Source organism: Cladophialophora bantiana, assembly GCF_000835475.1.
Source record: "Cladophialophora bantiana CBS 173.52 unplaced genomic scaffold supercont1.3, whole genome shotgun sequence".
In the NCBI taxonomy this organism is placed as follows: domain Eukaryota; kingdom Fungi; phylum Ascomycota; class Eurotiomycetes; order Chaetothyriales; family Herpotrichiellaceae; genus Cladophialophora; species Cladophialophora bantiana.
This window is the reverse complement of record NW_015971577.1, coordinates 1,946,903-1,974,849: the sequence shown is the minus strand read 5'-3', so window position 1 is coordinate 1,974,849 and position 27,947 is coordinate 1,946,903. Positions and strand designations below refer to the sequence as shown.

General features: G+C 48.9%; 8 protein-coding genes across 8 annotated transcripts; 3 read left to right on the top strand and 5 right to left on the bottom strand.

Moving 5' to 3' along the window:
* Window positions 1-2,350: 2,350 nt before the first annotated feature.
* On the bottom strand, window positions 2,351-4,183 carry Z519_02621 (uncharacterized protein; the record flags this gene model as incomplete). Its single annotated transcript, XM_016760377.1, has 4 exons — window positions 2,351-2,583; window positions 2,682-3,346; window positions 3,407-3,868; window positions 3,924-4,183. 4 exons carry the CDS (start codon window positions 4,181-4,183, stop codon window positions 2,351-2,353), a joined length of 1,620 nt encoding a protein of 539 aa, XP_016623898.1.
* Window positions 4,184-7,071: 2,888 nt separating this feature from the next.
* On the bottom strand, window positions 7,072-8,750 carry Z519_02620 (uncharacterized protein; the record flags this gene model as incomplete). The annotated part of the gene is made up of 3 exons (XM_016760376.1): window positions 7,072-7,808; window positions 7,861-8,476; window positions 8,544-8,750. 3 exons carry the CDS (start codon window positions 8,748-8,750, stop codon window positions 7,072-7,074), a joined length of 1,560 nt encoding a protein of 519 aa, XP_016623897.1.
* Window positions 8,751-9,230: 480 nt separating this feature from the next.
* Z519_02619 (uncharacterized protein) lies at window positions 9,231-11,309 on the bottom strand (the record flags this gene model as incomplete). Its single annotated transcript, XM_016760375.1, has 1 exon — window positions 9,231-11,309. One exon carries the CDS (start codon window positions 11,307-11,309, stop codon window positions 9,231-9,233), a length of 2,079 nt encoding a protein of 692 aa, XP_016623896.1.
* An 849-nt stretch (window positions 11,310-12,158) lies between these two features.
* Z519_02618 (gamma-glutamyltransferase) lies at window positions 12,159-14,110 on the top strand (the record flags this gene model as incomplete). The annotated part of the gene is made up of 4 exons (XM_016760374.1): window positions 12,159-12,311; window positions 12,366-12,384; window positions 12,442-12,782; window positions 12,836-14,110. 4 exons carry the CDS (start codon window positions 12,159-12,161, stop codon window positions 14,108-14,110), a joined length of 1,788 nt encoding a protein of 595 aa, XP_016623895.1.
* Window positions 14,111-14,446: 336 nt separating this feature from the next.
* Window positions 14,447-15,657, bottom strand: Z519_02617 (uncharacterized protein; the record flags this gene model as incomplete). Its single annotated transcript, XM_016760373.1, has 3 exons — window positions 14,447-14,855; window positions 14,978-15,308; window positions 15,375-15,657. The coding sequence occupies 3 exons, from the start codon at window positions 15,655-15,657 to the stop codon at window positions 14,447-14,449; spliced, it is 1,023 nt and encodes a 340-aa protein (XP_016623894.1).
* Window positions 15,658-16,156: 499 nt separating this feature from the next.
* On the top strand, window positions 16,157-16,621 carry Z519_02616 (uncharacterized protein; the record flags this gene model as incomplete). Its single annotated transcript, XM_016760372.1, has 1 exon — window positions 16,157-16,621. The coding sequence occupies one exon, from the start codon at window positions 16,157-16,159 to the stop codon at window positions 16,619-16,621; it is 465 nt and encodes a 154-aa protein (XP_016623893.1).
* Window positions 16,622-16,867: 246 nt separating this feature from the next.
* On the bottom strand, window positions 16,868-18,463 carry Z519_02615 (uncharacterized protein; the record flags this gene model as incomplete). The annotated part of the gene is made up of 6 exons (XM_016760371.1): window positions 16,868-17,154; window positions 17,227-17,511; window positions 17,574-17,868; window positions 17,933-18,223; window positions 18,303-18,340; window positions 18,427-18,463. The coding sequence occupies 6 exons, from the start codon at window positions 18,461-18,463 to the stop codon at window positions 16,868-16,870; spliced, it is 1,233 nt and encodes a 410-aa protein (XP_016623892.1).
* An 869-nt stretch (window positions 18,464-19,332) lies between these two features.
* Z519_02614 (uncharacterized protein) lies at window positions 19,333-20,394 on the top strand (the record flags this gene model as incomplete). The annotated part of the gene is made up of 3 exons (XM_016760370.1): window positions 19,333-19,660; window positions 19,723-20,156; window positions 20,221-20,394. The coding sequence occupies 3 exons, from the start codon at window positions 19,333-19,335 to the stop codon at window positions 20,392-20,394; spliced, it is 936 nt and encodes a 311-aa protein (XP_016623891.1).
* Between the last annotated feature and the right edge of the window lie 7,553 nt (window positions 20,395-27,947).

Genomic DNA, 27,947 nt, shown 5'->3' with positions numbered 1-27,947 from the left:
AAGATCGATACGCCGTCCTTCTTTCGCAGATTAGATACCATCTGTTGAGTAGATGGTTTACAAGTGAAGCCTCCCTGCGGAGTATATATGGGCAAACAAGGGCTCCAGCCGGGGGGGCTGCTGCCTCCGGGGCTGCAATCATGAGGCGCAAGTAACCATCTCTGTCTCAGCTGAGACTGTCCTTCGCTGAAGCTCGTCGATACCGTCCTGCGTCATATCGAGAGCTTCTGGCCGGTTCGGAGGCAACAGAGAGACTCGTAGCGCAACAGCCTTGGTACTCATGGCGTACATAGACGTCGTAAGGAGACAACGGCGCTGAACGAGGCGCCGTCTGCAAGCGGCGGCTCCACTTTTGCCATTCCTGCCAGGATTTTGATCTTGTATATTGCCCCCTGGAGAGATATAGAGGCAGCAAGACGCGCCAGTCTAGAAATCCTGTATAGATCTGTTGCGTGCATTGAGACGAGCGTGCAGATGTGGATCCCTGTTAGTGTGCCTGGCGGGGGACTTCTGGTTCTTAGCAACTTGTATTTGTCAGTCGCAACAAGGCGCTTTCAGTCCAGTAGGGCTTCCTAATCGGCACTCAGTACTTTGAGCACCTCCTCGCCATTAAATCCGCCAACCTGTCAAAGCAACGCGCTTTTTCACCCCACTAACCCATATGCTCTCAACCTTTCAACCACTCAACAACCACCTAGCTGAATTGATCAAATGGACGCCAGTCGAGAGGCTAGAATGCTAACGGCCATCGACGACTATCAATCACATCGATATCCCTCTATTCGGTCTGCCGCCCCGGTGAATGATGTTGACTATTCCACGTTAAGTCGCAGACTCAAAGGTACCACTCAATCGAGACCTTTTTCACATGGATCGCAATAATTACTGTCGAATACGCAAGAGATACTATTAAATAGATGGATTCTTGATCTCGAAGCGACAGGACACCCTCCGACCTTCTCTACAGCGCGAGAACTAGCCCGCCTTGTTAGCAAGACATCTGATGGCCATAACAGTGTTGGTTATAATTGGATATCGCAATTTCTTAAACGGCATCCTAATCTACGTTCCAAGGTAGGTAAAAAGATCTGCTCGAAGCGCGCCAATTGCACAACCCCAGAGACATTGGAGGCATAGTTTGAAGACTTGCGGCTAGTCGAAGAGCGACATTCAATTCTATCAGCGAATACCAATAATATGGATGAAACTGGCCTCGTATTAGGACTTACGCTACGCGGTAGGTGACTAAGAGCTAAGCTAGCTAATTCTTTTTCTATTCACGTAGTCCTATTAACAACGACTCAACTCTTGACAAAGAAGAAGAGTTCTCTCACCCCCGATTCGGTGTTGGGCACAGCCTTACATGCGGACGCCAGGCGGGGCCTGAACCATGTGGAAGGAAGGTCAACCGAATAAAGCGGCCTGGAGGGGCCAGACTGTGATGTCACGTGATGTCCAGGAAAGGAAAGGAGTCAGTATGTTGTACGAAGGTTGAGTTGTGGACCTGTCTGGTTGATTATGTTCTGTCCTCCTGGCTATTCAGAGAGACTCTGCCTGTTTATATATACATCGGCCTGTAGCCACAAGAGCATTCCTGAAACCTCCTATTCCGTCGCCATCCTATCACAGGTCTGCAGGAACAACGAGGTTGAGGCAGTTCTACGCAGTTGGTGAAGCGTCTAGCGTCTCAGGTGGTTTGGCCCAATGGTGCTCTCGCGACCCTGTCAACAATTAACTAGCCTTCTTAGAATCATTCCAAAATGGGCGGGGTGAGGTGATCTGATTCTGGGTGCTCGGATCGTCTCTGAAGCATGTTCCCAAGATTATTTAGGCTGCCAACCGGGTCGGGATGGTCGGGCTGGATGACCTTCATTGCCCGTCGTGCTGTCTGAATAGCCTCATCGAAATCTTCCGACTTTTCTGTCCGCTCGAATCGGCTCCTAAACTTGCTCCCAAGATAATTTAGGCAGCCATCCCGACCTGGTAGGGAGACTGAATAATCTTGGGTACGAGCTTCAGAGCCGATTTGAGCAGATGGGAAGGATGGAAGATCTCGAGGAGGCTATTCAAATATTACGAGAGGCGGTGGAGCCCACCCCGCCCGACCGCCCCTGAGCTCCGTCTTCGGCGTCTTGCGAGCTCCCTTCGCACGAAGGGATTTACATGGCTGCTTGCCAAATAATCAAACGACAGAGAGACCTGGCTGCGTCTGTTAGATAATTGAAAACGAAGGAGACAAAGAGTGTTACCTTTTGCTTCGTGCGCGCCAAGCCTCATTTCCTATAGCCGCTCAGTTTTGCTCGTACAGATCTTAGCCAAGTTTTAAACGATTATCGGGCCCGCAACCCCTTTAAATGGCAGCGTGATGATGGGTCTCGAAAGGCAGCACGAATGAGGCGAGTCCGACACCAATCCACATGGCGGCCGCGACGTATATCGGCACGGTGGTGAAGTTGGTGTAGGTGCCGATCAGAGCGGCGCAGAGACCGCCGATGCGCTGCAGCGTGGAGGCGAGACCGCATGCCAGTCCTCGATGGGGTGCTGGAAATGACTCGGGAGTGTAGGCAAATAGGATGCCGTATTCTATGGGTGCGTAGTTGGTTAGTCATGTGCAGCAAAGAAAAATGAAAGAGTATGCCAAAGACTTGGCCAAGTCAATGCAAGAGCAGAAGGGGCCTAACCAAAATTTCCCACGAAGCCGGACACACAAGTGAAAGCCAAGCTGGCCGCGGGCGACCTAGCCGCCGTGTAAGCGAAGAGCAAGGCACCCGTAGCGACGGATGAGATGCCCATAATGTACCGTCGGCCAAAGCGTGTTTGGATGAGCATGGCTGCCAATGGTGGTGCGGCCATTCCAACAGCTGAAGTAATGCAGTAGTTGCGGTACGTGGTATCCAGAGAGGAATAGGAGTTGTCGACAAACTTCTGGGAGAGGTAGGTGGGTAGGAAGTTGAAGTAGAGCGGGTACGCGATGCCGATGGTGAGCCAGATGAGCCAGATGATAGTAGTGTGTTGGCCGAGTCTCCGGGTGGCAAACAGTCTTCGGACGTTGGCGGTCTTGAAGTCGGCAAGATTTTCCTTCAGGATCTGCTTCCTTGTGAGGCCCTTGCGACCATCCGTGGTTTGGCTGGCAATGCCGAGACTGTGGTCGATCTGCTGAAGCATGGCTAGCGTCAGAGGCTCAGGCTTGCGATTGAAGCGCGCCACGTAGTTGACGGCTTCGACGGCCTCGGCGTCACGATTCTTCGACAAAAGATAGCGCGGAGATTCGGGAATCTTGAATAAGAGGATGCGGAGGAACACGAAAGCAACTGTTATGGCGCCAAGAGTGAACATGATATATCTCCTATAATTGGGCGGTCAGTACTTGCGCCGACCCAAGCAAAGTAAGTATCAGGGAGCATACCATCCCACGTTTTCCCCTTTGGTGCACGTCGCGGGCGTCGCCTCAGCTGAACAAGTATAGCTTGCGATGAAGCCCCAGCCGACAAGAGAGACCACAAGCTGGCCAAAGAGCCACCACACTGCCAGGGCGGTCAAGAGGTATTGATGTGATCCTGGCAGGTACTCGAGGAAGAGCATATTGTCGACAGGAACGTTCCCACCTGCGGCGGTTCCGATGATGGACCAGATAACGCAGAAGCCCACGAAATGGTTTACGCTACCGACCGCCAGCGCAAAAACACCGCCAAACAGAACGGTCATGTTGAAGGCAGGTTTTCGCCCCATGAAATCGGAAGAGATGCCCCAGAAGGACGCACCAACGATCAACCCTGCATAGAAGGCGATAGAGCTGAAGGTGACGCGACTTACATCGGAGAATTCGCGCACTACGACAGGCTGGATGGTGCCGATACCTTGCGTCCAGCTGACAATGTCCATCAGAAAGGCTGCTTCGGGGAAATTACAGGTTCTCGACTCACAAGTTGTCGACCATTCCAGCGATACCGCAGACAACGAACAAGCCCCATTGGAACCGACCCATCCCAATCTGTTCCATACACTGGCCGACGAGCTCGGACTTGAGACGGTAGGAATCCGTGATAGAGCTGCCGAAGAACACTTGATTTGCAGGATCGTCCTCGATTTTGTCGATGGTCCCATTGGCATAAGAGCCATTGCCAGATAGCACTGGCACAATCGCCACGTCGGTGGACTCGTCCAGTGTCTTCTTGTCGAACATTGTGAAGGCTCTTTCCAAGAAAGCGTGAGGCGATGTCCAAGGTGGTATCTGCCGAGCTTAGAGTCGCGTGCCGTGCTGATGTGTAGATACTCACACAGGTATATATAATCAATGTCCAAGAGGGGGCGGTTATAGTACCGTAAGAGCGTATGATAAAAGACAGACTTGTGGTTGGTTGAGCAACCAGTCAAGATGACTTCCCCGCTCCCAGCTTGCTTCCTAGAGCTTGTACTCGTATCAATGGCCCAGGCACGGCGGATAACGATACACGAATGTAATCTTTGGCGGGCCTCTGTGGCAACAGTCGGTCCGTCCTGAAGTAGTTTGGTATAGCGCCGATCCTTCCAGGATACGAGCAAGATGGTCTTTGTCGACCTATCAGAGACTAGATCACAACGCCATAAGAAATTGCTCCCGCTCGGGTTTGTCGGGGTTCTCGGTGCGTTTTCTGCTATCGTAACACACCAGCCTGGGGAAATAGCTCCTTGAGTTGAATCGGCCAGACCGATTTCGCGAGCTGTTCAGCCGTGGACACTTTGATTGCCCCGAAAGTTATGTCACCGCGACGGTACAATGATTGTTTGCAGTGGGTGTCGGAGGACGCTGCATGGTTGGCTGCTTTCTAGGGAAGGATAGAGCTTATAGACATTTCCCTACACCCTCTGTACCATTCTACGTTAGTAGACCTTGCCCATTGCCCCTGATCGAGTATTGAAGACGTTATTGAAGGTGATGTGAATTGAGATGGAACCTCGAATAAGGATTGAGAATCGAGAGGGTGCTGGGTCACCCTTTACGTACCCGATTTGTCAAGACAGAAACGCGTTTCCGGTTAAGCTTCCCTTCACGATATGAGCCAGATAACCCTGTAGCTCTGCAAACATCCAAGACACTGGCTCCCGTCGCCTTCTATATCTACATATTTTCTGCTGAAGCTAATGTGCCCCTGCGAAGAGGTTTTTTTTATTAGAGCGCGATATCTGGCGGTGTCCGCCGTAAAGGCGTCGGGCCTACAGTCAAGAATCTTAAGAATCATTTATCCTAGGGGCCTGAATAGTCGCGGCTGAAAACCCATGCATGAAAAGCAAAAGATACATAAGTGTGGCATAGGATCTTGGGTGTCGGCCGAGGGTGGAAAATTCGCCGAGCTGCTGATTTCTTTATACTATAGACTGCGACACGATAGCACTTTATCCCTCATGCGTCCTTCTTGAGTCGACTCGGAATAACGCCATGGCTACGAGGCGTGAACATGATGACTTTAATACCTTCGACATTTACGATAGTCAGAGAACACCCCCATTAGGGAGCTCCCTCGAGCAATGAGGCAGACCCAACACTTCTACCAGAGTTCGTCACATCTACTACCTCTATTAATCTTAGGCCGTAGGCCCTCGGTGGCGCTTAAAACCGACAAGATTGTCCTTCATGGCAAAGAGGACTGGGATCCATATAAGACTTATACTGATGACTCGTCCAGTCTATCTGTGCTACCCTATCTAGTGGAAGGTGATACTAAAGTGTAGGACACTCTAAAGTGATGTGGTAGCCGATGTACAGATGATCACTCAGCGTTTCCCAGGAAGCGAAGTTGACTGGACGGTCGTCCGGTAACATTTGGAGGACTGGAGTGAATACTTTCATCGGGTAGAATTGAAGGCCTAGGTAAGATTTCCGGAACGTGGGAAAAGGTCGACGCGGGGCCAAAGGTTTATGGCCTGTCACAATGTGGGGGAGAAAGGAAAAACCGCCGTAGCGCTCAAGTTGCCGACGCACGAGGACTACGGACGTAGGCAGAACTCCTAGATAAGATGGTGTAATGGGAGAAGTTGGAAGTGGTGGATAGCGTTATGATTGGCTGGGGCGCCGACCCTAGACTATGATTCTTCTTATATAGTTCTGGGGGACTATCTTTCATACAATACACAAGCAACCAAGTTACCAACAGAGAGGACTTCCCCTAGTTGAGTGTGCGCGTTGAGAAGAGACCATACCCACCGCCGTACGAGTTGATGCCCATGGCTAGTAGCCTCGCCCCAGTTCAATGGGAGGTCCGTAGAGGTCACGAAGAGCTTCTCAGCTCAGCGAGCAGATCGGTAAGCGTCAAGCTCTGAAGCTGCGAAGTGCCATTGTTTCCGCCTGTGTGCCAGATATCGAATATCAGGCCACGAGGCTAGCCGTCTGATAGACAGCCGCACAGAGCAACTTGCGATCCCGTAACTTGCTCAGATCGACTGAGCACAGGCCAAACTGCCATGACGACTATTTGATCAGGACGGCATCGTCATGAATGAGGTTGCCAGGAAACGTTCAGGAATGGCTCTCTAGACACAGGCCAAATGTCTATATAGACAGGAAAGGAATCGCTGAAGGGACAGATAGGTATATAAATATCTGAAGAGAGACAAATATCCTCTATCAACTTGACAGTTCTCAGTCTTACACCGCCCGGCCAAAATGTGGACCACATTCGACCGTGTTGGGCGCTTGATGCCATTAGGAAGAGAAGGCCACTCTACCTGTCTTGCAAGAACGATCCAGCAGCATGTCTGCCAAACTGTGTGATCCTGGACAGGAGAGACCATTCGATGCGGTGGATTACGCGACCAAAGGGTGTTTTGCACCTCTGCTTCTCGCCTGCCGTACGGTGATGCGGTTTGCGATAGTGCGACTAAATAGTTTTCTCCGTATGCAGAACGGTATCATCTAAAGCCAAAGACACCGTGGTGTCGGCTAGAGATTGTTGGCTAGTTTCGTACGTAGACCGATCGAGTATCTGCTTGACCATATCTACTGTATGCGATTGGACCTCAATCATTATCCAACCGTGAAACTGTATTTAGTGAGACTTCTCCGACCCCAAGGTTCAACTTCACAAACGCCGTCAATTAGTCCACCAGGCCGGCGAACCTCTTCTCCATCGGCCTGCGCTTCCAGCCGATAGTAGCCTTGACATCAGGGTGACGGAACTTTTGCGTCCAGTGACCTTCGGGAAGCGGCTTTCCCTCGAGGAACTTGATGTCGTAACGTGCAAGCGTAGTAACCAAAAAGATCTTACAGAGAACCGATGCGAAGTGGCGGCCGGGGCATGCGTGCCTTCCAAGTCCGAAGAGCATGTTGTCCGGGCTCGCTTCCGCGAACGTGTTCTCGATGTCAGCAGGGTTTCGGCCCTCGCGAAGGCGAGCATATCGGAACGGATCCCAGGTCGTGGCATTCGGGCAGATGTCTTCGTCCATATGACGACCGTGTGCGATCACGCCGATCGATGTGCCCTTCGGGATCATGGTCCCGTCGCTGAGGACAGTGTCGCGGACCGCGTATCTTTCCATTTTGATTGCACTCATGGGCGTCAAGCGTGACGACTCGCGGATGAAGCTATCCAGTTTGAGCAGACGATCGATATTATCTTTGCTCCAACCACCCCCTTCTCTGTGCAGGCCCAATACCTCGGCGATTTCGGTTCGGAGCTCCTCGTGAATTTCAGGATGCCGGCACAGATCGAAGATACACTCCGTGATTGTATATGCCGGGGCGTGGATCGCGTTGACGTTGATGTGGACCAGTCTATGCATGAGGATCTCGGGATCCCTCTTCTCAGGAGGCGTCATATCCAAGAGCCATTGAACTAGAGGCCGATTCATCAGCCATGCCCCAATTTAAAATCAAGAGAGACTCACTCGTATCATTAGGCCTGTCCATCTTCTCGTTCGCGGCAGGATCCTGCAACATGGCCATTCGCTGTTTGATGATAGGTAGGAGATGTTTGTTCGCCACCGCCTGTTGGCGCTTGCGCTCAGTCATGAAATACATCATAATCGTCTTCACGAAGTCCGGATAGTTTCGAATCCTCAGCGCCGTGTCGAACACTGAGGGTGCGATGTCGCAAGAGAACTGAAGATACTCCTCGTTCCTACACAGTGGCTCTCCCACCAACATCCTGTTCACCATGCGGGTGACGATCTTGCAGGTCACGTTCCACACGTTCAACTCGTTCCACTCGCCTTCCCTTCCTCCAATCTCGACGTCGAACGCGTGGCGGGACTCTTTGGTAAGACTGTCCAGGTGGAATCCCAGAGCCTGTCTCATCTTACCTCGGACTACGTTGAAGTGGTAGCTGTCGTTCTCGAGCGCTTCATGGAAATTATGCTTGATCTGAAAAATGGTGATCGCCGCTGCGGGTTGGCTTAGCTGGCTGTCTGAGATTTTGCGGATCTCCTCAAGACATCGGGGCGCAGCTATGAAGTAGACTTGTCGCGGAGTTCGCAACAGAAAGTGTTTGCCCTTTTTCGAGTACTACGAAGTTCCAAGCGATGAGTCTTGGGTCATCCAATGTGTGACAATGCGCGGAGTCCTTGCGTACCTCATTATATCCTTTCATGATCGCAGACAGACTGTCGGATAGAAATGCTTTCACATCGTCGGCATCTCCAGCCTTGCCTCCAGGCTTCTGGCTGATGCGTAAGAAGTCCACTTTGGGAAGGCGCTCTTTCTTGACATAGACCTGGAATCCCCGCCAAGCAGAAGTGAGCAGCAGGACGATGGCCAGTAAAGTAAACGACAGCATCATTGTTACAGCCCGGCCACAGTCAATGAGGCTTTGCGCGGAACTTTTCTTGGGGTAAAGGACAGTGTCTGAACATCTCAAGAGAAATAGACGTCTTCCGACAGATCAACAGCGCACACTGAGGTGATGTGACGCCCGACCGCCAGTCCTGTGCAGGATACGGAGCAATCCGAAAGCTGTCGGCCCCCGTCATGCTTTGAGCACGGGCGTATGGAAAAGACGCCTCTTTTGACACCATGGGTAGGTCAGGGCGGAGCGAAAGCGAGCGATGTGATAACCCCCGAGACGGCCGAAGCTAGCGGCCTTGGAGATAGGCGCACATCGTGGGCGAGGCCGAGGTCGTCTGGTCTGTCGGGCTCTCTTGTCTTACCGGTGCAACGTTTTGGCTCTCATCTACGTGCATACTATTGGTGTGCTGCAAATGCCTTTCGTGTTATCCTACAACCCGATGTACATAAATTGGAGGACAGCAGCCGACACCTTCTACCATAACAACCCAAGATCAATACCAGACGAAAGCTCATCAAGTACATCAAAGTCAGACGCGTCAAGACCATCAAACCCGGTGGCTTGATTCAATGCATGGCCCGTCACAGGTTCTTGATGCGGGTTTACCCATTTGAGTTGGTCAATGCCGCTGGGGCTCTCCGTTCGTTTGTCTTCCGTGACAGCCTGGTGGCGAAGGGGGCTTGGTGGAATAAAACACAAGTCACGGTCCGACCAAGTCGACAGGTGTGAGCCCCGTAGATTCCGTGTCTCTCTAGCTCGCATGGCATCGATCAGCAAGGCTCTCAGTGCATTCGATTTGGCGTAATTGCGGACTACCGGCGGCCAGAGATCAAGCAAGCCATCGACAACCCGCCAAGCTCTGTTTGTCGCAGGGCTAGGTAGACGTATTGTGAGATTCCTGACGACAAAGGCCGCAATGGACCATTGGAAGTAGGTCGCGCTCAACCAACGCCATCTCTCGCTGTTGCGATTGGTTTGGAGCTTGCGAGAGAGCTCCAACACATGTATGGCAAGTAAGAACAGATGGTCCTGAGCATCAGGAGGCAAAAGGTCGCCTTGACGGTTGCGGTCCGGAAAAATGTACATTAGTACGCGTCGTTTGGCGAGTATCATTGCAATCACGTCCGCCGCGTACTCGACGACTGAAGCATCCATACCCCCATTACCCTGCAGATACTTGTTCCGCATCAGATCCCGAGAGGACTGCAGATGTTGGTCGGCATCTTCTGACCTAAATTTGCGGCCAAGAGGTTCTCGAACGCGGTCCATCTTGATCTGGTGGAACGTGCGTGTCACCTCATACTGCATGAGGCAGAAGCTTGACTCCGTGAACCCGGTACGTTCCTCGCCCGGGCTGACGACCTGGGACTCCAATTCATCGTCGTTCACATTGAGAGGCAGTCGAGTATCCGCCCCTAGGCTGAAAGGGAAGTAGTCGAGGCCGAAGTCGTCCGGGTGGTCGACGAGGTTGACTAGTTGCCACCATGTACGCCTGCGGAGCTCTACCTCTAAGCAGGACAGGTCTGAAGAAGCACCGTCGCGGTTGAGACCAGCGCGAACAGCTAAAAAGACAGCCATTCCACACATCGCGTTGAGTCGAGGGCTGTGAACGCATCTGAGGTAGTAGAGAAAGAGTAGAAGTGCTTGTATCGTGCTCAAGTCTCGTGCTTCGAGAAACTTGGCTAACACCAACGCGTGCTCAGTGAGGGTGGCGCAGTGCTGCGCCACCGACTCCTTGTCGCTCTCGAAGTTTGCGGCTACGTCGGCGTCAGACATGGAGGTCACTGCCAGAAGACATAGAGCCTGGACCAGAGCGTGAGACGGAGCATCGAGCGTGTTTTCATCTCGGCGCAGGATGAGTTCCTGTGTTGTTGACTTGTGCAGAATTTTAAGGATCGGGTCGACGTTTGTTAGATATCTCCTCCAGCAGACTTGCCGCAGTCGAATTGAAAGTAAAGGAAGTCGCACGTCGCCGTCAGACCCCGGGAAAGGGAAGGCGATTCCAGTACGTGCACGTTGAAAGGTGGGTCTTTTTGGGCCAGAGGAGCCGACGTTGGAATCTGATTTGCTGCTTGAGGGTGTTTTGAGAAAAACCTCACTGGCACACTCTTCCTCAATCCGCTTCCAGTACTCATCGCCGTCAGCAAGTTGAGCGGGCCCGTCTCGCTGGGTGTCGGACGGCGGGGAGTAACCAGATGGCTTCCATGAAAGCTCGGTGGTATTTACTGGGCTGGCAGCTAGGCATGGATACATTGCTGGAGCGGCTCGATCTCCAGGCGTCTGAAGATTTGGTGGTCGCCGAGTTACGGTGTCGTGAGGAGAGTGATCCGAAGCTTGTGTTACTCTTTCGTCTCGTTCTCCTCTGGATTCATCCGCCACTATATCAGCAGGCTCGTTGTCACACAGGATGGACCGCTCTTTCAGCAGCCCTTCCAATTTTTCGATTCGCTCGAGCAGCACGGCGTCTGGTTTGGAGCTGGAGCGTCCTTGTGCCTTCTTTGGCCGTCGCACTGTTCGCGCTTGGGGCGGGTAAGAACAGACAATGCCGGCCATGGTGCATCTCTGACATGGCAATGTCTTGCAACATTTGACCTTTCGGTCACGGCACGTCCTGCACGCAGTCTTGTACCATGGCGACGTATTATTCATCATTGTCGGCGCAGACATTCTACGTGCTGCTCGGAGGCCCCTCGCTTCGCCACTGATGCGTCAGGCCAGGCAAAGGATTGCCTGCAATTTTCAAATGGTGATGAGAGGGTGAAGAGTCTGAAAGGGTACAAGCAGTCTGAAGCTGGCATGGATCTCGAGTGGCAACACGCTAAAATGTGTTGGACATGCCGACCATACCGCTCGAGGGATAGTGTCGTTGGACTCGGGCTGTCAGTGAGTGCCGAGAACACCGAGAAGGCAATAGTCGTCAGTCTTATCGGCGGCGGGCAAGGACATACGAGTTGCGGTAGGATCATCCAAAGCATTGTCGAGATATCGTCCACAAACCGCAGCATCGATAGCCGGGCTCCTTCGATGACCATTCCTATGGCTTGATCGGCACCAGCTACTGTAAGAGGAGGGACGTTGATTCCTGATCGATGTCGAATCAAGGCTGGGCTCGTTCCAAAGGCTCGGTGTGGTACAACAACCGCTCAGCAGACGCACCGGCCGTGCTCGGCACGCGCACGATGCAGTATGTTGGATCCCCAGGCTTCCACGGAGCCCGTGTGTCCTGGAGGAATGATGGAGACCTAGGGTAACTTGCATCATTCGAAATCTCTACGAGGGAGTTGCGCAGAGCTGCTTGACGGAGAACATTGTCGAAATTATACTTGAGCACGCTTGCACCTTTCACGTCGCCAATTTTTTTTCCAGCAGCGTCTCGAGCTCGTAGCAACATCCTTGCCAAAGATGTATCCGGCGTTTCAATCGAGCGACAAGCCTTTTGAAAGGTTTCCAGCGCGTCGCAGCGCAGTCCATAGCACGAAGGGTATGGTAGCGTGCTCGCAACCTCTGGCTGCACAGGCAGGACAAACGATTCTGGGATTGGGGGGCAACGCAGCAGTAAGAAGCCCGTGCCTGCTCTTTGTTTGAGTACTGTTTATTGATTGGACCCAGGATGCTGCCGTCGCTGTAGGTTCGTCTTGCATTCTTCGACACCGCGAGAAAGTGGTGGTCTAACTCTTACATGAAGCTGCGGCGCTGAACGTGACCGAACCGGCATCGACTGGACTTGGCGGGGACGCCTTCTTTCTGTTCTACAATGCCGCTACAAAGACGGTACATGCGCTCAACGCCTCAGGACGAAGCGCAAAGAACACAACCCTCAAACAGGTCCGGGAAGAGCTGGGTCTGGCGAAGGGCAAAGTCCCGTTTACCAGTCCGCTGGCGGTCACGGTCCCTGGAGCTGCGGCAGGATGGGTTGATGCGGTAGAGAGGTTCGGCAGTGGGAGGTTGACTTTGGAGCAAGTCTTGACGCCGGCCATCGATTTGTGCGAGCGAGGCTTCCCTGTAAGCGAGATCTCGGCTTCAATGGTAAGTGAAGGCCACCGGTACTAGATGGTGCCGAGATTGACTCGAAACTCTAGTGGAAGAATGGAGAATCCAAACTCAAAGGCGCGTCGCCGTACGGTGTCGAGCTATTGAAGCCAAACGGCAAGGCTCCTGAGTCGGGGGAAGTGTTCCGAAATCCCCATCTTGGGAAAACGCTCAGGACTCTGGCCACGGAAAGCAAGAAGGGCATCTACACCGGGAGAATCGCCAAAGCCATTGTCGATGTTCTCCAACAAAAAGGGGCACATCTAGAACTGTCGGACCTCGAGGACTACGCCAGCCAGGGATACTCCGAGGTCGTTCCAGTATCACTACAGTTCAGGGGCCAGGGCGTGGGCTCTCGAGGATCATCTACCTCGAAGGATCAGTTCGTCGAGTTGTGGGAGCACCCCCCGAATGGACAGGGTATCGTGGCTCTCATGGCCCTTGGCATCCTAGAGGAGCTCGAAAAGTCGAAGCAAATACCTACTTTCAAGAAGGAGGATCACAACACCGCCGTATACATCCATGCGGTTGCCGAAGCCTTTCGGATCGCCTTTGCTGATGTAAACTGGTGGGTCACGGATCCCGAGCATAGTCCCGTAAAGCCCGAAGAGCTGGTCTCGCGTCCATATCTCGCGGAGCGCGCAAAGTTGTTCAACAAGGAGAAGGCGGGAAATCACGCAAAGGGCCAACAGTTTGGTGGAGTGAGTCCCGCGCAAAACCGTAGCGACACGGTCGTCTTTGCCGTTGTCGACCAGGACGGTAATGGGATGAGCGTAGTGAATTCGAACTTCATGGAATTCGGATCCGGCATCGTTCCCCAAGGCTGTGGATTCACGCTTCAGAACCGGGGGGCCGGGTTTCATCTTGGACCTGATAACCACCCAAATATCTATCGAGGCGGAAAGAGACCGTATCACACGATCATCCCTTGTCTGGCCACTCAAGGACCCGACCGTGACTTGCACTCGGTGTTCGGTGTGATGGGTGGGCTCATGCAGCCGCAAGGACACGTACAGGTGTTGTTGAACATGGAAGTGTTCGGTATGACTCCGCAGGAGGCGGTAGACGCGCCTCGACTCTGTATCGAAAACCCCATGTCCCCAAAGCTTGACAGTATCGGGAGCTTGTTCTTGGAAGAGGGCATCGACAAGTCCGTGGCGACAACTTTACAAGCCATGGGCCATGACGTCCAGGTTCTGAAGGGCTGGTCAAGGAACAGATTCGGTAGAGGGCAGGCGATCAAAGTTCGGACCGACGAGACCGGTCAACGAGTCTTGACTGGCGGCAGCGATGGTAGAGGTGATGGATTGGCTTTGCCTGCTTGACTTAGAAGTTTACATCTTGAGGAACTTGTCAATGGGATACAATAGGTTGAGAGGATTGCAGATAGGTCTACCCTATGCTCCTTTTTTTTGCAATCGACGCTTATTATATTGACGGACGGCACATGCATAGCGACTGGAAAAAGGGGGGAAAGGCCATTTACTATCACGAAAACTGTTTAAATTGTTCCAATCAACCACATTTCCTAATACGCCAAACCAGAAGAGCCATGCGTCAACGGAAATGAGTGCAGCCGCCATAAAGATCAGCATTACAAGAGGGGCCTCAGTGACGGTACCTTCAAGGCAATGTCGTCAAAGATGAACGCAAAATCAGCATCAGTCCCTCGCATAATCTGTCCTCGACAACCCGAGGTTGTCCGTAATCGATCGGTCCGTCAGGGCGAACAGATACACATCGCCGCGCTCGCCAGTGACGTGCGTCACCTTAGACCAAGCAGGAATAACGAAGACGTCCTTGTCGTTCCATTCGACGGTCAGCTGACCGGTGGGAGCGTCGATGATCGTCTTCCCTTCTCCCTGCTTGACTACGTAGATGAACGAGGTTGTTTCCCGCGGTGGGCGAGCAATCTGGCCCTTCTTGATGCGTTCCGCTTGGGCGGCAATGGTCTTCGAAAAGGGGCTTCCGTTGGTCAGATAGTGATACACGGTGTGAGGGCTGTCTTGCGCATCCAAAGCCTTTTGAGTCTTTTTCCACTGGAAGTGGAATGGGCTTTCATCGGTCACTCTTGATGGGGATATTAATGTTAGCTCACGTGACCGCTACCAGAGAAACAGGAGATGAAAGACCACAACTGTAAGACAGCTAAGGTCTCGAAGACAGAAGGCGTTGAACAATGCCACACTTACAGATCTGGCACAGTGGGTGTGCAGTACGTCTCGAGGAAATTTGTTCTCCCGTAGATTTGCAGCGGGATGTCGAGACAGTCGACCCAGATGGTTGGCTTTGAACCGTCATTTCCGTGATAGTGCCACTGCCATGACGGCGTTAGTACCAAGTCGCCATGCTCGAGGTACATCTTGTGGCCTGCGACTGAGGTGAAGCCTTTCTGGCTCTCCTGGATGAAACGCACGGCATAGGCGATATGTCGATGTGCCGGCGCGGTCTCTCCGGGCAGCACCATCTGAAGACCGGCGTAGAGTGTGTCGGTGGTGTAAGGGGATGGTCCCTTGACCTCGCCTATTTGTAGATTAGGGGCAGATTACGACCAGCCATCGTAGGTACAAGAAAAGACCCTGCACTCACCAAAACCGGGATTGCACATCATCAATGCTCGTCGCTCTGCCATGTCCTCAGGTACAAGTTCGGCGGTATCGAGCATGAGCTGTCTCATCTCTGACCACGTCCATTTCGTCGGAACCGCACGCGGGTTCGGCACGAGCTTGGATATCTTGTCGTTGACGGTCCACATCGGGTAGGAGTTTAGATTCTGGCATCGCTCTTTGACTTGTGCCGTGGCCTCCTCGATGGCTCCGTCGACCGTCTGGACAGCCTTGCGCGTGGTCAGGGTCTCAGTCTTTGTAGCCATTGTAGTTATTGACGTTGATGAGTGGGTTGGATGTAGGTCTCCGGGACTTCAGGATATATGTTGATAGCGAGCGAATCTGAATTTGACCAGGTATTTGGCGGAGCTCTTGGTGACCCTCTACGCTAATCACATTATCAATGGTGATTTTCCACCACTAGATAGTCGTTTGAGCCTCGGTGTGCTCGGCATTGATCGGGCCTCCGAGAGAACTGTCGCTGCACACAGTAGATCGATCGAGCATACCTATTGCATGGTGCTAGAATTGTTCTGCCGAAAGCGTACTCGCATCAATGGTCTATAGACTTCGACGAGATCTGACCGAGCAATCATCAAGCAACTCAATAGCTTCCCGCGGTCATCGCGGAGATCCTCGAAGCATTTCGTTACACTACCTCTTGCCAAATCAACATTTATCGGTCCAGAACCCTGAGACCTACTGTATGAACGATTGAACCACTTTCTGTGCGCAAAGCACAATCGTCCCCAGCTTGCGCCCACCATGGTCCCCTCCATTGTCAGCACCCTCAACCGGTCCGACCGACCCCCAATCGGCCCGTTCTCAGAACTGACCATCGTCCCCATCCCCCCGGTTAATCCGACCGCATACTTACTCCAAACGGCCGGCCAGGTCGGGGCGCCTCCATCTTCATCACCACAGGGGACACCATTCCCAGAGACATTCCGCGAGCAGGCCGTGAACGCCTTCGCCAATGTCGCCAACGTGCTGGCCCTAAAGGGAGCCACGCCGCAAGACATCATCAAAGTCACGATCTTCGTCTGCGATTTCGATGTCTCGAAGCGCGATATCGTGTCTGAAGTGATGCTGGATTTTCTGGGTGGGGGCGTCGCAGGGGAGAAGAGTGAGCCTGTGCATCGGCCGGCCAGCTCGCTTGTCGGTGTGGCGGCACTCGCTACGCCTGGTTTCTTGATTGAGGTTGAGGCGACGGCTGTGGTTGCGATATAGAGGGAAGGAGAGTTAGGGGGTGTAGTCAGTAGCACACGCCATATGAACAAGAAGTGTCAGCAGATGAGGCAGAGAAATCCCATTATTTGCCTGAAATCTCATTTTGTACTGCTTTCGTATTCAGAATCCTGGGCTATAGAGAATTCATGCGTAAATCAATCAGATCGAGTTCATTGTACTGAAATAGACAGCTAGGACTTGAGTTTCAAGTAAATTGTTCTCTGCCCTCTATCGTCTCCGAAACGGTCAAAGTTGATTCGGATCTTGGGTAGGGAGCGGCACCGAGGAGTTCTGGATATGCAACGGTGTCGATCCAATCTTGACAATAGGCATGTCTTTGTTGTTTGCCCAGTCGTGAGCCGCCAAACCCTGCTTCAACGACATGCGTACTTCATTAGAACCTCGGTCGACGACCTCTTTCATGTAGTTGTTAGCGAGCGCCTTCTCGTCCAGCTTGCCTTCCTTGAAATCGCCAAACGCGCGTACCAGGTTGATGACGTCTTGCAGGGCATGGTTGGCACCTTGAGCACGATCTATATTCCGGTTATTTCTTAGTAACACCCTCGGTACTCTCAGATCAAAGTCACAAGATAAGGTAGACCTACGTGGGGTCATGGAGTGAGCGCCATCTCCGGCCAGCAAGACACGGCCACCGTGGGAGTTCCACGGCCGGGTTTCCCAGGTACCGTAGTGATCACAGGTGATGATCGTGTCCTCCGGCATGTATTCAATGGCGGTGCTGAAGGGTTCGGTGAATGCTTTGCCCTTTTCTTTGACCAATGCGAAACGTTTTTCGGGGGTGTCTTCTTGGGGCTTCAAATCGGCTGCGAATGACATGAAGACTTGGAACTTCCACTCTTCCGGACTCTTTTCGTCGTCGATGTCGAGAGCTATAAACCTTGGTCTGAGTATTTCGAGGCATCATAGTGGGTGGCTAATTATAGTGACTTACGGATCAGACCATAGTAGGTGCCGTTGGGATGGACAGCAATGTCCATGAACTCACTCAGGCCTGCCCTTACCTTCAGAGCCTGTTCCTTGGTGTATTGCATCCAGTAGTTGTTGAGGATGAGGCCAGGAATCCGCTTCCATTTTGCGTCCTCTTTGTTGTCGAAGAGGAGTTGTCTGGTCGAAGAGCGTGCTCCGTCGCAAGCGACAAGGAAGGTTCCTTTGGTCGTCGTGCCATCTGCAAAGGTACCTTCGATTCCTCCGGGAAGGACTTTGAACGATTTGAACTCCATGTTGTACTACACCAGTTTGTCAATCAACCCTGCCTGTAGACATATACATTTGTACCCTGGCCAAGCGTACTTGAATGGGAATCCCTTCCAGCAGAACCTGCCTGACCTTCTTTTGGCTATATCGCTTCGCGGCGCCCAACGGAATATGCTTGAAGACGGCCCCAGTTTCTCCATCGTGAAATTCAACGTGCTCCTGCAGCTTGGGGTTCTTGCGAGTGACGACCTGAGCTTCACGAAGCTTGTCCGCCATGTAGTCCGGGTACAGCTCCAAGAACTCTACCGCCCAGTGGACGGTGATACCCCAGTCTCGGTGACGAGCAGCGGAACTCGTTCTCTCATAGATCTCGAAATCAATCCCTTGCTGAATTTCACTATGTTAGTCGCTGAGGCTATCGAAAAGCAACTATTGAAGGGATAATGATTTGAATCCTTATAATTACCTTCTTCAATCCCTGGGCAAGCGACAAACCCGTCACGCCTATCCCGGGAGAACTTGTCAGCTCGCTTCTCGCGAAGGAATTTCTCGTCTCCTTGATCGTTTTGTGAACATCACGAAGCCCTTACCTGCGCCGATGATGATTACTTTCAAGCTGATCGCCATGTTTGCATTATCTTCGTCCCTGTGGTAATGAAGAGATCGATATTCAGTAAAGGTACGAGAGGGGTAGCGTCTTCCAACTTCCAAAGAACTTTTCAAAACTCCTCAGCTCCTATGCATCGACCTGCGATGTTTCATGTATACGTTGGTGGTCGCCCGATAAGGTAACCCCCCTTCACATGATATCTGGCAAAGCAGTTGGCGCCCGCCAAAAGCTCAGCTATTGGGAAAAGCCCGACAACCCCGACCGCGCCGAGCAGTAAATTCATGAGAAAGCCAGCGTAACGGGGATCCTCGCACGAACTTTAGGTGGCTTGTACGGTCGTGGCCGTGATGTCATTTACTGTACCCCCTGGCCTCCTCCGCCAGGATATGCAGACTCCAACGACTATCTCGAGAAGTGGGTCCTATACCTCGTTTTGTTGGCGAACTGCTTGGCGGAACCCTACCTTTAATTGAGGCTTCAACTTTTTGCCGGCAGAGATAACAAGTACATACTGCAAGTGGGTGCGTTAGCCGACAGAGAGGACTGGTTCCGCCCGTGCATTGGTGGTCGCCTTACAATACGTACGGATCTTTACCATATGCAATTCTCCCCCGGAATGCCCGGATCTAGTCGAGTGTCGGGTAGTGCACCAGACTTCTGGAGACCTCTAGACACCCATACCCCGTGGTGATCTCTGAACCATTATCGACCAAAACAGTGGTTCAAACAGAGCAAACATTCACCATCAACAACGTTAGCACCTTTTTTTTAGTCTTCTTAAAGGTGACATTACGAGGCAGCATATTGAGATCGTTGTTCCTATCTCTACGACCGCTGCTCAACCTCCTTTCCGAATGTGCAAGGCCGCTGTCGCTTCCTACCCGGAATGTACGCCGATATCACAAAACCTCCGAAGCCATTGCCCCAGCCCAGTCCGCAAGTGATCAGACCCGGGTTGACACTTCAGAAGCCATTGACTCGATCTGGCCGGAATGGACCTGGTATCATTACGCTCGTCCCCGACGTAGCGGAAGAGAACAGAACGCATCTAGATGGCGTTCCTTCTCTCCTCATCAAATGGGCCGAGGAGGGATATGTTGTCGCAGAGATCCAAGCCTCTGCTCTGGCTTCAGATCCAGAGATATTGAGCTACACTGTCGATGCTCTTAAGCAGTGCGAGATGTGTGAGAACACTGACCGGATTGGACTTGTGGGTATGGGTTTCTTGCGCTGGCATCGCTGACAGGGTGGTCTCCATTGACATAAGTCATACTAGTCTACGACCACACTTTGCTCAACTCGGCTGTCGATTCCCAGTTTCGCCGGCAGCCAGGAATCGCCGCAGCAGTTGTCTATGTAGATGCTGGGGTCTCTGTTCCTCAAATTTCAGTCCCAGCGTTACTTTTGCACATTGCCGGGCCCCCTCCTCCCAGTGGTCTATCGCCGTCCACCAGCGGTGGACGAACATATCACTACTCGACAGTCTCATCCTTCAGGTTTGCTACCCCTTTCACGCCGGAATTCCACTACAATTCTGAGGCGGTTTCGCACACTCGTAACCTGACCTTCCTCAAGCCTAAACTGGACGGTCCCTACTTCGACTTGGAGACCATCTGGGAGGAACATACTTACTACGAGTTCGCTGATCGCTCGGTGCAGCACACCATGTCAACCATGGTTCAAGAACCGTATGTGAATCACGTTCCAACAGTAAGCATGAGTCGTTCCCACTGTCATTTGCGCTGCATTTTTCTGCTAACAGACGAGGATATAGCTTACAGGCGGGGTGGGTCGTGAACTACTCACGCAATTCTACCGCGATAGCTTCATCTTTAGCAACCCAGCCGATACAGAACTCGAGCTGATAAGCCGCACCATTGGCATTGATCGAGTGGTCGACGAGTTTATTTTCAAGTTCACCCACACGCAGGATGTCCCGTGGCTGTAAGCTGCACTCAATCAATCCAATTGTCTCTCGTTTCTACGGGACTGCTGTCAGCTAACCCAGTTCTTTTTCCAGGCTTCCAGGTGTTCCTGTTACAGGAAAGCACCTTGAGGTCCCGTTCACCGCAGTAGTCAACATTCGCGGCGACAGACTGTATCACGAACACATTTCTTGGGATCAGGGCACCGTACTCAAGCAATTGGGCCTTCTGCCGGAGTACCTCCCCTTCTCGTATCCGCTCCCTAGTTCCCCCGGCCTGGAGGCGGCCGTTCAATATAGGGTGCCTGTGGCAGGGCGGGTGTCACGAACCCACCGTTGTCCCCAAGTACTCTACGCCCTCCACCCGAATCGGGTGGACGGTATAGAAAGAAAAGGAAAGGATAAGGCAAAGGACGGTTGAGGCACAAGGCTATCGGTTAACGCTGCCTTACCCTTTTCACGTGACAGAAAGAGGGGAAGCTATAAGAGTCTCCTCTCACCTAAATCGGCTGAGAGAGAACTCTTCCTTTTTCTTAAGCGTTGAGTCGTTGTTAATAGGGCTACGTGAATAGAATAAGGTATTTAGCTACTCTAATTCCTTTGTACCTACTGCGTTGCGTAGGTCTCTAATAATTCTTAACGCTTATCTATTACGTAGTGGCACTATCGAGCTAGTAGTAGCTATATACGATTCTAGGGAGACCCCTAAAAACCATTCTTACTAGGATAAGTTTCCACCTAAATTAGGTGAGAATGAACCCCTTATCGCCCCGAGATAATGGGGCGCCCGAGGTCTCGTCGAGGACTGTCGATGAAGACTCTGCGACCACTACGGGCCCTGTAAACCCGCGACACTCTATTTTTACGCCTACGGACGTAAGTGACCTCGAAGAAATGGATGATGAATAATTATAGACCGAACTATCTAGACTTAAAAGAGAAAGGACACGGCGAGAATAAATAGACCGAATTCATTATCTACGGAGAGGGGGTACTCTTAGTATAAAATAGAGATTAATGTAAGAGACTACAGTATATTCTCGAAGTCTCTCACCTAAATCGGGTGAGAATAATAAGCGACTAGCTATAGATAATTTAGCTAGCTACGCGAAAATCTTTAAGGTGGACCCCCCGAAGCATTTTAATAAGGGTAGTTACTAGGTCTTAACTAAGTTTATTATGGGCATCGAGATGTATTTCGAGTTCTACCACTAGAACCTAATAGACCCTAAGATAGTTAAGTAAGCCATCTAAACGGCGGCAACCTAGCTAGATAGAGAGCTTCGTTAGATATATTATAGACAACGTAACGTACCCGCTAGTTAGGAGAAATTCCTTACGTTCCTTCGAGACACTATTAAAGACTCTTAAACTCGCACTTTTAAGGCTACTTATATTGCTTAGTTTAGAAAGTAATGAAAAGAATAGAGTGTTCGTTAGTACTTATATAAACTAGAGTAAGTAGAGGCTAAGATAAAGATATTAAGGCTCACGGAAGTCGAGTAAAAGATGTGACGTTTCCTTCACGGTCTATAGTCTAATATTCGTAACGTAGTTATGGTAGAGCCATAGAAGATACGTCTTAATAGAGATACTATCCTTACGGCCGCCTATCGCCATAAGACACGTTTTGCGAATGAGTAAAAGGGTAAGACTAAGGAGAAGGATGCTTTAGGGAAAAGAAATGAGTGTTAAGGATCCCTACTGATCCTAACTGGGTTAGGGTTCTCAGCAACAATCCTGGTATAGCATGAGCTGGTTGTGGATCACACGCGATATGAGCAAGGTTTCTCTGTTACTAAGAACTGTATAGTCCAGTAGATAACATGAGTTGGCTACGGAGAGAGTGTAACTATGTAGGGGTAACGAGGGTGTATATATAATGCCTGTGCTCTGTGCGCTCTGTGCGCTCTGTGCGCTCTGTCAACAGGGCCAACAGGGCCAACAGAGCCAACAGGGCATATCACGTGACTCAGCCTTGTTCTCCTGTGGATCCTTCCATCTGTCCAATGAGTGTGGTGAGTCGCGCCAATGCAACTCGTAACCGGGTTTCCTCAAGGCTGTGTCTAACAATGAGCTCCTAAAGTAAAAGACATCGATGGCTATAATAGGAAGTGAGAATAGAACTTTCCACCCGAATCGGGAGAAAAAAAACATATCTAGTTCGCTAAACGTATTAGCTAAGTCTAAAGCTAAGCAGGGAGAAAAATCAACGTCCTCGTTTGTTCCTAAGTGCTATAATTGCTATAAGGAAAAGCATCTAGTACGGAATTGCCCTGAAAAGGGTATAAAAAAATAGATACTAATGTGGTAAACGTAGCTACCGCATTAGAGTATATTTAGTCTACGAGACACGGCGCATTGGAGCAACGCTGTGTGAGTATTTAAGTAATAGTCTAAGTAAAGGGCGAGAAGCATCGATTGCGGGCCCTTATGGACTGTGGGGTATAGGACGACTTCATCTCATAGATAACTATTGTTAGGCTTAGTTTAAAAGGCGTTCTACTAGATGTATTTGGGAAGGCTATGAATGGTCGGTAGATCACCATTTACGGTCGTCATAGCCTCGAGGTTTAGACCATTAATGACCGGGGGAGGACTACTAAGACTAAACTTAATTTATTATCTACGAATATCGAGAGATTCGATATAATACTCGGTATACGCTGGCTCGAAGCAATTAATCCCGACATCAATTTTAGAGATAGTATCTAGGTAGTAAGAGATTTAGATCGCTAAACCTAAATTAGCATAATTATAGCGTAAGAGCTTATTTAAGAGAAGGATAAAATCTACATTATATAGTATTAATCTTTAGAGAAATCTTAAAGGGTTTCTTACCCGAATCGGATGGGGTAGTGTTTCACCCGCCTCCGAACTCTTATATTAAGTAAAGACGAAGATATATCTTCTCTTTATACTAGCTATAGCGACGTAGCATTAGATCCGGGCGAGGCTTAAATTTCACTAGTGTCGAAGGTAGAGTATATAATTAATCTTACGCTAGGTATAATAGCACTCTATGGGCCCATCTACCCTTTAAGTAGTAGAGAACTCGAGGCTCTAAGAGAATATCTTAATAATGTATTAATGAAAGGGTGAATTCGACGAAGTATCTTACCTACTAAGGCTCCTATTCTATTTATTCTAAAGAAAGACGGAGAACTTCGCCTCTATATAGACTATAGAGAGTTAAATAAGGTCACGATTAAGAATCGTTATTTATTGCCCTTAATATCTAAGATCCTTAATCGTCTAGTAGAAGTAAAACTCTTTATAAAGCTAAATCTACGAGATGCTTATTATAGAATCCTCATTAAGGTAGAGGACCAGTGAAAAACAGCATTCCGCACTAGATATGGGTAGTTCGAGTACTTAGTGATGTCTTTTAGGCTAACGAATACCCTAGCTATCTTCTAGGTATACGTGGACGAGTCCCTAAAGAACTTACTAGACGTTTTCTACATTATATATATAGACGATATTCTAATCTTTAGTAGAATAGAGAAGAAATACGAGGATTATATTAAATAAGTGCTCGAAAGACTCCGGAAATTACGGCTTTTTATTAAACTTAGTAAATACGAGTTCTATATAAGAGAAGTAATATTTCTAGGCTTTATCGTTAATGAGGAAGAAGTTTCAATAGATTCTTAGAGAGTAGTAGCCATTCGAGAATGACCTACCCCCTAGATATTTAGAGATATTTAGATATTCCTAGGGTTTACTAATTTCTATAGGGGCTTCATCCGTAATTTCTTAAGAGTAGTGGCGCTAATTATAGATCTACTAAAGAGAATAAAGTATAGCGTAAAGAAGAGCTCTCTAGAATAGACTCTAAAAGTAGATGAGGCTTTTTAAGAGCTTAAGAAGCGCTTTAAAAGAGCCCCTCTACTTCATTATTACGATCTAGATCTAGAGATAAGAGTAAAGATCGATGTCTCTAGTAGTGAACTAGAAGATATATTATTCTAAAAGGTCACTATTCTCTTATCTAAAACGAATAAGAAATCTTTATTCGTTTAGAAATCTATAGTCTTCTACTTTCATAAATATAAATCTAAGGAAATTCGGTACTCTACGGGTAACTAGGAAATACTAGCGATTATATACGCATTTAAGAAATGAAGGTATTATCTAGAAGCCCTCTCTAAGATAGTGACTATAGTCACTAACTATGAAGCGCTAATTCACTTTATAAATATAAAGGTATTGACTCGAAAGAGATAAATACGCTGGGTAGAAGATCTAGCAGTATTTAATTTTCGTATTAAATGGAGGGTAGGTAAGAAAAACCCCGCTAATGGCTTATCTAGAAGGCCTAATTATGAGCGAGTAATTTTAAGTGCTAATAAATAGGGCAATATACTGCATAAACTTATAGCTCTACGCTTAGAGCCTCCACCCGAATCGGGTAGAGACGGTGAAGTACCGATATCGATTAGCGCTGTTCGAATTACGATATTAACGAGAGCGTAGTCGTTACGAAAACCGTATCTAAGGAACAGTGAATAGAACACTATTTTTAGTCTAATATCTTCTACTGACGAAGTAGAGCTAGAGTAGAAGAGCGATAAGTTAAATGAACTCATCGAGGACGATCGCCTAGTAAATGTAAGCTAGGCGACCTCTAAAAGAGAAAGAGCGCCGACTTTCTCACCCGAATTAGGTGGGAGAGTAAATCTGGAAGCTCAGATTCGGGAGGCGTAGAGTCTTAATCGGTTCGTGGACGTACGAATATGAACAACCTTCGTAGATGGAGGGCATTGAACACTAGATTAAGTGGGAATAGTCCGACGAAATGAACTTATTTATATTCCCAATAATTTAACGATTAAGGCTGAGATTCTAAGGGTTAATTATGATGATTCTTAAGACGGGGGTCACTTTGGGCGAGCTAGAACGCTCGAAGTTATTCAGCGTTGTTACTAGTGGCCCAGGGTGAAGAGGGACGTTTACGAGTATATAAATACTTATAATGTGTGCTAAAGAATAAAGATTCTAAGATATAAGCCTTATAGAGAGCTGGTCTCTCTAGCTTCGCCGATGGAGCCCTAGTAAGGTATTGCTATAGACTTCATCGTAGGGCTACTATCGTCTAAGCATCGGAATAGCGTCTACGACGCGGTGCTAGTGGTAGTAGATAGGCACTTAAAAATGGTACGTCTCATTCTATATAAGTAAGATATAACGACCTAGAAATTAGAGACGGTCTTAATTAATGAAGTCTTCTCGAGATATGGAATGCCTAAAATAATTGTGAGTGATAGAGACTTCCTATTTACGTCGAAGTATTGGGAGACGATATACTATTATCTCACGGTTAAGAGAAAGCTATTAATCGCTTTTCATCCATAGATAGACGGATAAATAGAGCGGCTAAATTAAGTACTTAAATGCTACTTAAGATACTATCTAAATAACGAATAAAGTAACTAGGCTAAACTACTTAGTAGTGCAGAATGAGCTATTAATAATAGCCGGAATAGTACGATTAATACTATACCGTTCTAGATAGTGTATAACTATAAACCCAGCATGAAAAGAAATCTTAAAGATCCTTATTCACCCGAATTAGGTGAAAAGGAACCGCTCTCAATTCATAAGAGAGTAAGATAAAATACTAAGAAGGTTTTAGCTATACGAGCTTACTTACGAGAATTCTAGTAAAGGACGTAAGAAAAGATTAAGAGCTACTATAATTAGCACCGTAAGAATATAGAATTTATAGCGGGCGATCTAGTTATACTCTTAACGAAAAATATTAAGTTACGTAAAGCTAGTAAGAAACTCTCTAATAAGTATATAGGGCCTTTCTACGTTAAATAACGAATAGATAAAAATATCTATTAACTTACTCTATCTAAGCGTTATAAACGAATTCATTTAATATTTTACATTTCACTTCTTTAGGCTTATTATTAACGCTAAGAAACTCTTCCTTCTTCACCTATTAATGTAGATAAAGAGAAAGAGTTCGATGTAAAATAGATTCTAGACGCTTAAGGAAAGGAAGTAAGACGACGTTAATTAGTTAAATGACTAGGGTGAGGCTATAAATATAATATATAGGAACCTAGGAAATACTTCATCGGTGCCCTTATACGAAAAATAATTAGAGAGTTCGACGAAAAGTACGGTGTGCGTACTTAATGAGAAATATCTCTTATCTAAATTGAGTGAGGGTATACTTAGTTTCACTATAAAGAGCTACTTATAATCTACGCCACGTGAAGACGATACTCTTATAGGTCGTTTTAGGAGTCCCGACCTATCCCTAAGGATAAGTATTGCCCTACTATCTATATATATTCTATATTTTAGGGAGGTCCCGATCTATCTCCTAAGGATAATGTTGCTCTACTATCCACTTATATTCTATATGGCCCTAATATTAGTATTATAAACGAGAAGAACGACGTCGTCTAGAGACATCGTTGTCTTAGCGGCTATAGGCCTAGAGACGTTCTTAATTTATATATTCGACTCACATTTTAGGGCCGCGAAGAGTAGCTAACCATACGTTCGGCACTCTTTAGCGAGCGCGGACGGCGATAGCGAAAGAGAAGAAAGAGATAATAGCCTTCTTTAAGACCGGCGAAGCCGAAGGAGAGGAGAGAGAAGAGAAGGAGTCACTAAAATAACTAGCACTCTAGTCTATTTCACTATTAGTGATTTCTCACTCGAATCGAGTAGAAAGAATAAGTATATTAAAACCCGAGCTAAAATTCTTCTTATCGTCATTAACGAAGATAGAAGGGGCCGGGAGAGAGGGAGTCACTATTCTAATTAGTATTATTCCTCTATCTCTTAATATCACTAATAAAAGGTGAAAACGTCTATTAGGACGTCTAGTAAATACTAAATCTCCCTAAGATCGGAGAGGTCGGCATCGCCGTCAACCTTATAAGCACGGTTGGCTTTTCGAAATATAGACTTAAGCCCCTGTGCTTAGGACTTAAGCCATTCCCTAAAATAGGTGTTAGTGATTTATCACTCGAATCGAGTGAGAAACATCTACATCTAATCGGCTAAAATAGCCGAACCACTGCTAGCAACGGAAATTACTCTCTCGATGAGAGCTTAGAGGGCACGACAACCTATCTATAGGTTAACGGGGATCTAATTCATTTAGTATACTATTAACCTTAGCTAAATTCTCACTTACGGCAACGTAGTCAGCGCTAGGCCGGGAACGAGAGTAAAACCCATACGACTTAAACTAAGTCTAGTCGCAGGGTAAGATAGAAAAAACTAACTCCGAGCTAGAAGTAGACGGAGGATCCGTAAAATCGCGGAAAGCGCTTCTTTCGTCAGTACGCTATCATTGTTCTAATATTATAGAACTCATAATTCTTACCAACAAGGCTGGCACCATAGCCTAACTAGGACTAAGTGTCTAGCCGGACTTCCTCGTACGTAAGAGGCTATATATATGTTAGTAGCGTCTCTCACCCGAGTGAGGTAGGTAATATTTACATATCTTATGGTTAATCTAAACGAGGAAAAAAGAGACGAAGAAGGCCATAGTAAAGGGCTTAAGAACCAAAGCAAAGGCTGAAGTGAATTAAACCTCA